Source organism: Eutrema salsugineum, unplaced genomic scaffold (assembly GCF_000478725.1).
Source record: "Eutrema salsugineum unplaced genomic scaffold, Eutsalg1_0 scaffold_23, whole genome shotgun sequence".
Lineage (NCBI taxonomy): Eukaryota > Viridiplantae > Streptophyta > Magnoliopsida > Brassicales > Brassicaceae > Eutrema > Eutrema salsugineum.
In genome coordinates this window covers 511,765-525,806 of record NW_006256805.1, presented here as the reverse complement: position 1 = coordinate 525,806, position 14,042 = coordinate 511,765, and the positions used below count along the sequence as shown (strand labels likewise).

At 39.2% G+C, this 14,042-nt stretch overlaps 1 protein-coding gene across 1 annotated transcript; it reads left to right on the top strand.

The window, feature by feature from the left end:
- Nucleotides 1–1,032: 1,032 nt before the first annotated feature.
- Nucleotides 1,033–3,950, top strand: LOC18015389. The gene is made up of 6 exons (XM_024154888.1): nt 1,033–1,974; nt 2,093–2,284; nt 2,577–2,924; nt 3,011–3,124; nt 3,236–3,346; nt 3,807–3,950. The coding sequence occupies exons 1-6, from the start codon at nt 1,033–1,035 to the stop codon at nt 3,948–3,950; spliced, it is 1,851 nt and encodes a 616-aa protein (XP_024010656.1).
- The last annotated feature ends 10,092 nt before the right edge of the window (nt 3,951–14,042 follow it).

Sequence of the window (14,042 nt, the reverse complement as noted above, 5' to 3'; positions counted from 1 at the left end):
TTTTCTCATTATATAAGCTTAGTTTTTACGTTTTAAAGGCACCACCAAAACCCTTAAAAAATGAGAAAATTGCTGTATAGGTAGTTTTTAAGTTTTAAATTTGAGGAATAGGTAGTTTTCAAAACCAAGGAAGGATAGGGTTGTTTTTACTGTTTGTCTTCCCGCTAGGTCCCTAAGGCAATTTTTTATTTTCAAAATTGCCATTGTCGAAGTAAAATAACTAAAATTTTATGGTAAAATCCGATTTGGTAAACCGATTACACAAAATTATAAACCGAAGTCCAATATCATAAACCGAAGTAAAACCAAATATATAATTTATCGACACCCCAACATTTAAATTAAAAATAAAATTTGGGATCCACATCTGGACGTAGTCCATCTAGCATCTCCGGCAATCCATCTCCGATTAGCCCTCCGGGTGACCGTTGTAACGGCACGGAGAGTTAAAAAATCGTTTAGACGCAATACCGTGCCTCCGGTGTCCAGGCGAGTGCTCCGGAGTAACTCGAAGACAGCTCCGACGGAGCAGTCGCCCATACCGCCCATGCCACTGTGACGGAGTGACCGGGTTGAACATCCCATTCACGCGAGTCGTCTCAATCAACGCTGGCGGTGTAGCTCCAAAGTACAATTCGCTCCTCTTCTTCTAGAATGGCCTGCTCAGAATTCTAAAAGTAAGTTACTTTTATGAACTTCGATCTTGTATGAACTGTACTGGCGGTTTTGTTAACTCAAATTAAGATTGAAACGGGGCGCCTGATTGACCTGATTTATGTATTAGCGGTTATGAACTCTAGTAGTTATGTCTATATATTGAATTCAAATGGTTGGATTACTCTTATATCATCTAGAAACAGTTACAGAAGTTTATATATGAGAGCATACGAATAAGGTAGTTTTTCTAGATTTCTGTTATCTCCTTCGAACTCCTTTCCCTCAAAATTTTCCCCTGGTTTGCATTTAACTGTTTCTCCAGAATATTATATCTTTCCTGTATTTCGGATTTGTTGTTTTGGTTCAAATACAGGAATGGAACACGGAGAAGCTTCAAATACAGGCATGGAAGATGGAGAAGCTTCAAATAACCTTTCGGAAAAACTACCAAAAAGGGTCCTCGGCGATGGTTGCTACCCCATTGGTGCTCGGTTGAACATATATTCAAAGGTCAATGTCATTGGCCTCCTTGTCGAGGCGTTAAAGGGTACTGAAGATCTTGAGAAGCTACTTCATTCCCAGTTTGGGAATTTATTCCATCTACCTGTTGCAAGATGTTGCAACAGCGCCAAACTAGTCCATGCCCTTCTATCACGACAACTTGTGACCATGAAGAAACACGAGATTTGGTTCCTCTTTGGTGGACAGCCTCTGAGATATTCGATACGGGAGTTTAAGGAAATCACTGGATTGAATTGCAATCCCGAACCTGATAGCACAGAAGAAGAAGAAGATGTCGGAAAGACAGGAATCTGGAAAGACCTGTTTGGAAGAGCGACCGCTATGAACGTGTTTGATGTGCTTGAAATGTTAAAGGACCCGGATCTACCCCGATGGAAAAGGCTACCATTGGCCCTAATCGACGGTGTTCTCTTTTGCAATAGCAAAAATCTAGCCCTCACCGAGAAATACGTTGAGATGTTGACTGACTTGGATAGGTTCATGTTGTATCCATGGGGGAGGGTATCCTTTAACAAAACAGTATCTCGTTTTCAAGCTCCGAAGGCAATCACAGATGCCGAGAAAAGGGAGAATCCTTTAACACGATTGCGTCGTCAACTTAAACAGAAAACCAGTGCATGCTACGGATTCCCTCTATCACTACAACTCATGGCCCTCCAATCTATACCAATGTTGGTTTCCAAAATTCCTCAACCTGATACCTTGAAGACTTTCATTGAAGATCCCGAAGGTTTTCAAAACGTTATCACACTATTACATCTTGGGGACATACTTGCCGTGGAATCCGACCCTCTGGTAAATTATTTGTAGTATTATATTTAGTACATTTGTAGTCTTATTTTGTAGTACTTGTCTTATAAGATAAGTACTCTGTGATTGTGTTGGTAATTTTGCAATTGTTTTTTTGTCTTAGTTGTCTGTGAAACAGATAGTAGTGGATGATGGTGACAATGACCAACAGAATGAATTGCGTTGGGGAGATGAGGTAGAGGATGCCGAAGTTGCATTCATGCAGGAATTCATGGCCGAGGGGTACAAATTCACACCTTCGGATTTTGCAGTGGCACCGGCACCTATCGTGGATCTTAGTGATGCAGAGGACGAGGTTACCAATGAACAGGAACCGGAGCCATCCACCCGACCGAAGAAGAAACTGAAAACTCATCAAACTGAAAAACGTAAGATGCAGAGGAAAAGAGGCAGGGGCAAGAACTCTTCTAATCTATCGGAAGATGAAACCCCTGAAAGTGGACAATTTCAGATCTTAAAAGATGGATAGTAAGTCAGAATGAATTGCTCCTTCGTAAGATTAAGACAGAGTTGGACAAGAGATTGGGCGTATACCAACAGGACGAAGAAGATGACGATGTACACCAGTCAAAGAAGATGGGGAACAGGATGACGAAGGACAGAATCGAAAAAAAGGTGGTGAAAAACCGGATGAAGATGAAGACGAAGACGAAGATGGAGGTGAAGAAGGAGGTGATGATGGTGCACAGTCTAGCGTACGCCATGATGATGGTGTACACCCCCAAGGTGGTGTACACCAGAAAGAAAGAGATGATGAAGAAGGGACCTCTACTTACTACGGCGGGGACCATTATTCTCCCAGGGACCATGCGTACTTGAAGACTCCAGAAGCTCCGACGAAGACCTCTGAACCTGAACAAGCCAATTCAGGAACAACTCGTCCACCTACTTACTTCGTCTATCCGGATGAAGATCCACCTTCTGGCCCCAACGAGGTGAGCTAATTGTTTAGTCAGCAGCTGACTCTATTAAGTTTCATAACGGGTGTGTACTATGCAATTTTTTTTTATGACTTATTCAGGTGGATGGTGGTCGAACAAATTTGGGGTCAGTCACCTTAGTAGTCTACAAACCTCAGACTGCTCACCCATTGAGCTACGCATATAAGAAAAATGAAGCGCAGACAGATGCACAGGTCAGACATTAAACTTGTTCATATGATATGCATGTGTATAAAGTATTCTTTAGGTATACGCTAGGTATACGATTGATATGTTATATGCTTTATTGTTACGGTGGTTTGTAGGCTGTGGCTAATGAGGAGGACTCAAATGCGGCGAAAGATTACCATACTACGCCTGAGGATGCAAGTGATGCTTCGCAGAAGACCCCTTCTACTCCAAAACCCCCACAAGAAGTTGAGGGATCGTCTGGTGTAAAGAGAAAAAGTAGAGGAACAGGAAGAGGAGGAAGAGGTAGAGGAAAACGCGCACACATAAAGATTCGAGATATTTACACCGCAGATTCAAAGGTGAAAGCTCTATTTGTATTCAAATCGAAAGCTGCGTACAAACCACTCGAAACAGTGGAACAAGCCAAGTTCAAGGCATTCCAGGAGTTATTATCGCGTGAAAGAAACATGTAAGTTATATCGTATGCAAAGCAATTTATCCTTAAACTTTCATTGTTATCAATTACCAATTGCTCTCATTACAGCGACTTTTGCATTGTCACTGGTCATACTGTGAACAATCAATTCTTCTTACAAATTGCAAAGCCTACTTAGTGGCTTAACACGATGGTAAGTATATAGTTAGTACCTACTGAATCTTTAATTATCTGTATTATCTGTTATTTATTTTTTTGTTATACGTCAGCACATGCAAGTCATAATGGCCATGCTTTGGAGACGTAGAGGTGAAATATACTTGAAAGACAGGATAGCATTTGTAGACACCTTGTTCATATCCATCATCGGCAACTACTACAACGGTTTCATATCTGGAGACAAAAATCAGTAGGACTGGCGGAAAACCATTCAGGGCATTGTATTGGGAAAACCTGCAAAGTGGGCTAATCAGCATCAGAGACAAATGTTTCTACGATTTGTGGACGTTGTCTACGTCCCGATGAACTGGGGGTCTGAGCATTGGGTGGGCCTTGTAATTGACTTTAAAATGGGCAACATAAAGATTTTGGACTCATTCATCAGTCATAATGATGAAGCGGCTGTGGAGCAGTATATGGCGCCCATGTGTCAAAGTATGCCATTTATATTGAAGCGTTATTTGGATAGCAAATTAACGGAAGGCCTACGCACCACCCCTTACACATGGAGTCGTTCGGAGGGCATATATCAGAACGCGAGATCCGGTGACTGTGGTCCATGTGCGGCCAAATACTTAGAGATGCATGCTGCAGGGCTTGGAGTGGAGGATATGGGTTTGATAACGGACGATGACGTTGACAGGTTAAGGGAGAAATACGCCATGGACTCATACGAACAGTTTGTTGGGAATCCGGCTGTTGCCAACGCTTAGGACGAATGCTGAACTTTAATGTTGAACTTGACAGTTTATGAAAGGTGTATTTGTTGGATTATGTGTTTGATAATGTTTAGGATGTGGGTACATTTGATAATTTATATGCTTATACTTTAGTTTACTTTAGTATTTATTAATTGGTGTGTCAATACTTTCTTCCCGGAATAATTTGGTATCCGTACACCAATATGCATTTAGGTGTACATCAAATGCATCAAATGGGTGTACATCAAGAAAAATTTGTTTATACTTTACTTTACTTTTACTATTTATTAATTGGTGTGTGAATACTTTGTTCCCGGATTAATTTGTTATCTATACACCAATATGCATTTAGGTGTACATCAAATGGGTGTACAACAAGAAAATTTTGGTTTAGCCACCAAATTTACAAACTCATTTACAATCTTAACGGTAACCGCATTTAATGTATACACTCAGTTAGTGTGAATTATTAATAATTATATATATGCAACATAAACAACCGTTATCCTCACAAATCCTAAACCGCACTTATTCCATCTCCATAAACAACCGTTTTCTTCACAAATCAACCTCACAAATTAACTATGGCACCAAAGAGAGGGCGATGTGCTGCAGATATCCGTGATTGTCGATCCCCTCTGATGGCGCTACCCGACGAACTATTGGAGAAGGTTCTCGCATACAGTTGCAACTCCGTCCAACAAATTTTCACACTAAAGCAAGTTTGCAAACGGTTCCAGGCCTGCACTTTAACCAATAATTTTCTAGCATCGGTTGATCCCGTGGAATTGGAGATGCCTATTCCTGAAGACTTCGATATGCCTTTTATCGCAAGTTGGGAATTTCCCAACTTGTTGAGGAGGATGTATGACGCACGCAATCTGGGTTTGCTGTTCATGAAGGGGATGCAAGACTACTTCTGCCGTGGAGACAAATGTGGCATAAAACTCATCAAGGAATCTGCAGATATGGGGTACGAAACAGGTGTTTACATGTATGGGATGTACATGAAAGCAGTGGTCGAAGACCCCGTGGGTTTAGAGTATCTTTCAAAACTAGGCAGAGGGGCAATGAGGAGAATAATTCGGAAAATTATTGATGGAGGTGAGCGTGGTTATGTCAGTAATTTGCCTGAAGAATTCTCGAAGAGGAGATTTGAAACTAATGCTCAGTTTGGGAAACTTTGGTCTTGTCGCTGTGGTGTTGCCAATGCTCAACTTGATTGGCATGCTGAATTGTTAAAGGGGTCAAGCATGTGCACGTCGTGTTTTTGGGCACAGGAAACGCAAAAGTTCTTTGTATTTGTTTGGTATGCAGTGAGGTCAGGACCGTCAATGGAAAATAGTGACTAATTGGTGAAACTCAACCAGTTTCAGTGTGTACACCTCGGCGTTGTGTACACCAATATAATTAGCATCTTTTGCTGTTATTTCAGAATTCATCGAATTGATTAGCATCCGCGAATATGTTTTTTGAGGTTATGTAATCGATTTGATTTGATATTTCGTACTTTATGATTTAATCTTTTGTTTAGGATCTGTACATGTACTTATTTACGCCTTCTATGTATGTATGTATACTTTGTTTTCGTTTCTATGTATGTATACTTTAATTTTGTCGACTTTAATTAATTTCGGTGGGTGGTTGTGGCAGTTTTTCGAGAAGCATCTCTTATATCTTTAAAGTCTCAGTTTACCTCTCTATGTACGCCTAATAACTAGAAAATAAAGAACACCTCAATCTGGACTCAATATGTACACCTAAATTTGTACACGTGAATGTTAAAGACATTTATCACATATTATATATTTTGAGTATACAAACGACATTATCTCTTTTGTGGGAATTTTTGGAGAAGATTTGGTATACAAACGACATTATCTATTTAAAGTCTCACCTTACCTATTTATGTATGTATATTTAAAAACTAATTATGATTTCGTCAATGTGGACTCAATCTGTACTCTATATCTCGGTTAACGTGATGTTGAGAAAACTGAAACTGTAATGATGACAAGAAAATATAGTTTCCAAAATATAAAAAGATCTGTGTTATTGAATTTCGATTTAATCATAAATCATAAAAATATTGTGGCATAAATCATAAAAGTATTGTGGTATATCATAAATTAAATTAAATCATAAATCATAAAAGTTTAATGGTGATTTTTGCTTGGATTTGGTTATTCTCTGTATTTATTGTGTTAATTAAATTTTGCCGGCAAACGAAAAGACACATTTTCGTCTCTTTTCAACGTCTCTCTTCAAAGACAGCTATTCGGCTCTATTAAAACCGCACTACCTCTTTAAATTCAATCCCTTCACCATAACATCCTACTTAGAACCATCATAACTTCCTCTTTCCTTCCATTTTCAATCCATTCTCTTCTTCCTCAATCCTTTTTCTTATCTATTCTCTTTCTCTTTTCATCGAAATAAACGATGGTTCCAAGGAGAAATAGAGGTGGTGATGGTGATTTTTCCCATCTTCTCTCACTCCCTGATGAATTGCTGGAAACAATTCTGGCCGTTACAAACCCATCTTTAAGGGAAATAGCCCGCCTTCGTGCTGTATGTTCTCGTTTCAACCGTATCGGCACAAGCAGGGGTTTCTATCAAGCGATTGATCCCGCCCAAATCCTCCATGAACAAGCGGCGGTTCCACATTACCCAACGATGATGAGGAGATTCTATGACGCGGGTAATCTAGGGGTTATTTTCCAGAGGGGGATGCAAGCCTATTTTTTGTTCCACGATGGTGAAGGCATTGAATTGATAAGGGATGCTGCGGAGAGAGGCTACGACCGAGCCATTTTTGTGTACGGGATGTGGCTCAGAGCAGTGCCGGAAGACTTCGTCCGTGCAGAGGAGTATTTGGGCAGGCTCACGGTGCAAAATCGGAGGAGGATGAGCCGGTTGTTGCTGGCCGACGTTCCACACGGATGGAATTTCGATTTGCCAATCGATTTCACTGAGAAAGCGGCTGGCTTTCATCCGAGATTCCTGGCGCTGTACACCTATTAGTGCAGGGCTATCAATTACTGGCTCCAGTGGTTTGCAGAAGATTTTAAGGAGCCAAAGTGCATAACCTGTTTCTGGGCCCAAAGACCCAAAGGTTCTTCCGCTTCATTAGGAACGTCGTTCCAAGCTGGCCGTTGATGCTCGATTGGTGAAAGCCGTAACCTTATGTGTCTTAGTATTTTGTTGCATTTCGTGTCTCTTTAATTATTGATGTTGTCTTAGTATTCCGAACTACAACGGATGCTTTTCATTTGCATGTCTACTTTCGTTTTTTAGTTGCAACTCTTACTTTTCTATAAACATTATCTATCTTAGTAGTTGATTTTATGATACTTATGTTCGTAAATGTAGTAATTAATCATAAAGATGTTTGAAATTTTTTTAAAAATGGAGAATTTAGCCTTTCCCAAAATCGAAATGAAAGTGGTTGGATATCAATTTCATCTCATTGACATTAATTAATTATGTACACTATTCACGTACACCTATGTACGTACACCTACTTACGTATACGTGAGCATAAACAGATTTCAAACATAAAGCTGTTTGAAAATAAAATAACATTACACATTTTTAATTTAAAACTTTGATGAGAGTGGATTGTTAAATAAATAAGTTGTTGGCTATTTTATGATGTAGTTGGACATACGCTTGTTTGAAATGAGAGTGCCTGGATAATTTATCCTTACAAAATTCGAAATGCAATTGGTTGGACACATATTCACATAAATTTTATCTCGTTGACTTTAATTATTTATGTACACCTATTAACGTATACCTATAGACGTACACCTACTTACGTATACGGGATCAGAAACAGATTGGAAACATAAAGCTGTTTGAAATTTTAATAAGATTACAAATTTTTAAAGAACGAAGAATACCTACACCTATTTTTACGTATACGTACACCTATATACGTCCACATACATTGGTATACGGGATCATATACCTTTTCAGACATAAGGTTGTTTGCGACTAAAATAAAATTAGTAATTACTCTTACAAAATTTTTAAACTTCATATTTAGTTTTGTAATATAATTTAATTATTAATACATCTTCATATTTAGTTTTGCAATCACAACAACAATGGGAAATATATTGAAATATAATATTTTTAAAAACAAGCGACAAGCGACCATACCACATCGATACTAAAGCATGTATGCTATGCGATGTGCCGAACATCTAAGATAACATTTTTCACAAGTAACAATATAATGCAAATTATAGTGATCCATTCCGCACGACGCGTCGGTTTCTTCATGAATGAGACTAGGGTACCTGAACTTTTTCTTGTATGTATCTTTATTACGTGGGCAAAATGACCAGAATAAGGATACTATATCTTCGGCCACTTCACGAAGTTCACAAGAATGATGAGGATAGTGGTACCTGAAAACCATCTTTAGAAGTTTTTTCCCTCTGTTAGGGCGACCCACGCACATTTGCAAAATGGCACAGCTGTAAGTGGCATAGACGTCTGATGGAACGAGCTTATTTAGCATCCTGATGGCGGTATAGATCTTCTCCTCTGTTGACACAAACTTTATAGCTTCGACCAATATGGCCCGTGGATTTCTCGAGGCTAAGCAGCGCAGGAATAAAGGCCGATATACTCCACCAGAGTATATCCGAGATGGTGTGTCATGCAATGTCCATAAGCTCGCCGATCTGAGTACTTCTGCACTAAACGCAATGTCTCTACCACGGGTCCCTGCCAGAATAATCGGTCCAAGGTAGATGCAGTCAGTCTTAGCTACTTTCTTGACAATGATTTCGAAAACATGATCTGGTAAATCTGGTAAATCTGGCGGGTTTGTGTAGGGTGAACTATGTTCGCAATATTATGAAACTATATATTGAATTCGATGGGTAGTTCTTGTTGAGAAATAGTTAATGGTAAGACAATTAGTAGTTGCAGGGTTTAATGTGTAGACAGATGAACAGAAGTAATATTACAATAAGTTTGTGAAGTGATGTTTACTTACTTTGTTACAACTACAGAAATTAAATTACTAGTTACATTGTTACAACTAGTTACGTTCTTAGTAGCTACTTGTTACAACAAGTTTGTGAAGTGATGTTCACTTACTTTCTACCTTTAATTTATTACAAAAATTAAACTAGTAGTTGCAATTAAAAAAACTAAACTAAAGAAAATATCTTATGCGCAGAGCCGTGCATTGTAGAAGGCAATACTCGCAGTCTGGTGTATTTGTGCCATCGTAATGCTCATCTACATACTCCGATATAGGTTCTTCTTGTAGGGTGATGGGGAAGGACCAAAGGCCACCCCACGTATCTTGAAACGGCCCTAGAGCGAACTCCCATACGTGACGTATAACGTCGTGCTGTAACAGCTTCATTTCATTAGCCGCATAAGGGACGTGTAGAGTGAATACATACGTGAGGAGTTTTTTAGCCCTTCGTGGACATCCGACGCAAATTTCAAACATGGCACATGCGAAAGTAGCATGTTTATCACATGGGACAAGTCGGTTAAGCATCCTAATCGCTTTATTTGTAGACAGGGTGGATAGATATATAAATTTCCTAATTCGTGGTTGGTATAAAGCTAAGAGGCACTTCAATAACTGCTAAACTGACCCCAACACGTCGCACTACATTATAAATGAAACTAGTTTCGGGCACTTTAATAAAAGCGAACTGACCATTATTCTTAAAAAATAGTGGGTAGAAAATGGTTAGGTGAAATATTTACTAAAAGGCAAAACATTATTATATTATTTTCAACCGTATAATAAATTCTCCACCCCCCAACCACACACCAGTGAAGTCCATATATGATGAATTTTCTTTGTCTTAACTAAACTTGCCTCCTTTCCAACGAAAACAAACCCTAAACCAAACATAACAAACCCTAAACCGAACATGACTCTCCCAGACTTGCCTGATGAAATTCTTATCGAAATCCTCAAGAGGCTCAGCAGTGAAGCATTTTGGCGACTCAGACCATTTGTCCGCGCTGGAAAGCGCACCCTCCGGCTTGTTTTCAACGACGATGTCCTCAAATCTTGCAACATTTATGCCCTTTGCTGTGTCCCCAACGACATATGCCCTGGAAACGAAAGACGCCCATTCTTTCTGAAATGTTTGGCGAGTGGAAACCTTGAGGCAAGATACTGGGAAGCCCTGAGTCTTGCAACCCGAGGCGCAGATCTCATTGCAAGTAGGAGCATGCTGGAACCAAATGTTCCCACCGACGCTCACTCGACACTGGCGTCGGCCATGTTCAGCGTTTGCTTGGGTGACCCTTGTTCCGCAAGCCAAACATTGCAACTGTTGGCAACGCATCACGGAAGTCTACAGTCAGAGCGCGTGCGACAATTAGGTGATGAGTTAATTCTTGAGATTTCATATTACGGAACTGCATACATGGATACGTACTTAAACTCATTTTCATATCCAAACGACGACGTCATCAAGCTGCCTGATTGTGCATTTGATCATTTCGAACCTGAGATCCGAGTACTTTGCAATGGTTGCTTCATATATTGGTGTGCTAGGCGTATCTGCGAAATGCTTTAAAAATAAGTTTATGGTGTACACCTTCTCAAGTGTACACGAGTATGTGTAGACTATATGAAGTGTACACCTATATTTCATTTATAGTATGTAATGAAGAATCTTTGAATTAATATTCGATGACTTATGTTTCATATCAGATACATATTTACGTAATTAATGACAAAACTAACAAATGCTTCGACAATTTATGAAATCCTAAACATAAAAAGCATAAATTGATATAAAAAATTAATATAAAGTCATAAAATTCGCAAGAAAAACACGCTAACAAAATAGTGGTCTTGTTTTTTGCAAAAGAAATAACACAATTCATCAAATAAAATAAATAGAACAATTCACGACTTCATGCTCCTCCGGCGTGCTCCACCATCCATGCAAGTGCAGTGGTTTCAAAAGCAACCCTGTCTTCCACGTAAATCCTTGCAATTTCTTCAACAAAAAAGTGTCATTCACTTATTTGGGGGGCAGTTAACATTTGGTGTATTTCAGTGAGTACCTGATTACATAGACATGTATACACAGTTAAGCCCTGATTTAATCGAAATTAAGATTATTAAGCAAAAGACAATAACGATTTATTTATTTCATAAGTAAAAATACATCATTGATGCTGTTGTTGGTCTTGAAGTGAGTTGGGTTCAACATCTTAAGAAAAATGTTCCCATAAGTATTAACGTTTGGGTGATACACTTTTGTTTTGAACGTCACCTGCAAAAACAGTGTTATTAGTAATTTAAATCTTTATTGACTAAATCCCAAACCCTAAAAAATACAGAAATTTGAGAGAGCAATCATATGCTTCATTCCTTACCCTCGGTGGCGCGAAAGGGTAGTCAAGCGGAAAGTGAATGTCTAGTTTGAAAACACCATTCTCATAGGGTGAACCTTTAGGCCCTGTTATGATAGCTTCCCAGTGATACAAGTCCTCACCCACAGGTCCTAATGAAATCGGCAAAACACTAATTAGGTAGACGATGTAAAAGACCGATCCTGAAAAACTAAAACTAAACTAATCCCCTATTTTCAAATGAACCATCAAATACCTGTACTGAAACATGGACTGTTTTTCCTCTCTACTTCCTTCAATTGCAATGAGATCACTTTGGCAGAGTACATTTTTAGAAAGTAACTATTAATTTTGGGTAATTAACTTTTGATGTAATTAACTTTTGCTGTCTCCGGAAACTTGTTTCACTGAAGAAGGCAGGGGACAGTTTTTATAGAGGACGACAGGAAAAATATTTTAAAGTAAAGAGAGCAAAACGAGTCGGTCAAACGGTGCAACGGGTTTCTAAAAAGGTACTTAATTAGTTTTTGTCATTTCCTATTTAATTTTTTGGGTCGCGTGTATTCCTCATACACTGTTTTCCATTATTGCGGTTTTCAAAAACGTAATGCCTTGATTTTTGAAAAAACCGTTTATTCGTGCTGTCCTGTCCTACTATTTCATTTCAAAGACACGATCATTGTCCGTTTTCTAGATAATGTTTCCTAAACCCTTGATAATTATTTGGATCCCCTAAATAAGAAAAACCCTAAACCCTACATCGTAAACCCTAAGCCCTAAACCCTAAACCCTAAACATAAGCCATAATGTGCATACACCTATATTTATATGCGTACACCATATAATGTAAACTTATACATAAGCCATAATGTGCATAGGCCATAAGCCATAATGCGCATACACCATATAATGTAAACTGATTCATGTTGTCCACCATCACAGTGTACACAAACTATGTCTACCGTCACATGTGTACAGAAACTGTGTACACCTTGTCCAGTAAACATAAGCCAGAATGTGCATACACCTATATTTATATGCGTACACCATATAATGTAAACTTAGACATAAGCCATAATGCGCATACGCCGTAAGCCATAATGCGCATACACCATATAATGTAAACTGATACATGTTGTCCACCATCACAGTGTACACAAACTGTGTCCACCGTCACAGGTGTACACAAACTGTGTACATCATAAATTTATAACAAATATAACATAGTTCATGCCTTGCCAAGTTTAAATATAGGGAAACATAGTTTACGCAAGAAACAAAACCGAAAACCAAAGCGAGATCCCCACAAAAAAAACCAATAAGAGACACACAAAAACCAATGTGGCTCGCTCTTTCCTAAACATAACAAAAGACACACAAAAGCCACACCCGGTCAACCCAATGGTTCCTTGCATTTTGCCCGGTTATGGCCGGGATTTCCACATCTCGAGCATTTGTTTGGCTTCTTTTTTTTGCAACCTGCAACAGCGTATATCAATAATCAGTATGACTGGGGAAAAATAATTGTTTAGTGTACACTAACCTGAGGATACTCTCCTACTGAAAGTTTTCTCTTCGTCGTAGGCCTTCCTGATTGACGTTTTGACTTAGGTGGCATAATATTCAGGTCACGCACCTCAGCTGGGATACGAATGTCGTCAAGGTCGGGCACTGGTAGGATTTTGCCACAAACTGTTGCACTCCAAATTGATTTCTTAAGAATTGGATCAACCAAAGTGCTATACTCCACTTGACGAAGCCTAGCCGCGGCCATTGCATGTCGGCAAGGGTATTTCAATGTCTGAAACTCTAGACATGAGCATGTTTTGTTTAGGAGATCAACATGCCGCCGTACACCTATGAACTCAGAACTGACTTCAACCTCCCACAAAGAAATGCCTTGAACCGATAATGCAACAGATTTTTCAAGCTGCAGGTTTATTAACTTGTCAACTTCTTCTGGAATGTCACCATCCATCTTTTGAATTTTTACTCTTCTGCATCCAAGCCACCTACTTAACATTCGTCTGATAAATTCTAGCATTGCAACGACTGGACTGTCTCTTGCTGCAAATAGTGCATTGTTCAGAGACTCCGCAATGTTACTAGAGGTCATATTATACCTCTGACCAGAAAAGTGTGATCTAGTCCACAGCGCAAGAGGGATTTTTTCCATGTACTCCCAACAACGATAATCAACATCCTTCAGCCTTGCGTATAGTT

Coding starts and splice junctions, on each gene's coding strand:
- LOC18015389 (XM_024154888.1), top strand. CDS start 1,033: ATGGAACACGGAGAAGCTTCAAATACAGGCATGGAAGATGGAGAAGCT. Junction 2,285..2,576: donor TTAGTGATGCAGAGGACGAG/GTTACCAATGAA, acceptor GATGGGGAACAG/GATGACGAAGGACAGAATCG. Junction 2,925..3,010: donor CACCTTCTGGCCCCAACGAG/GTGAGCTAATTG, acceptor TGACTTATTCAG/GTGGATGGTGGTCGAACAAA.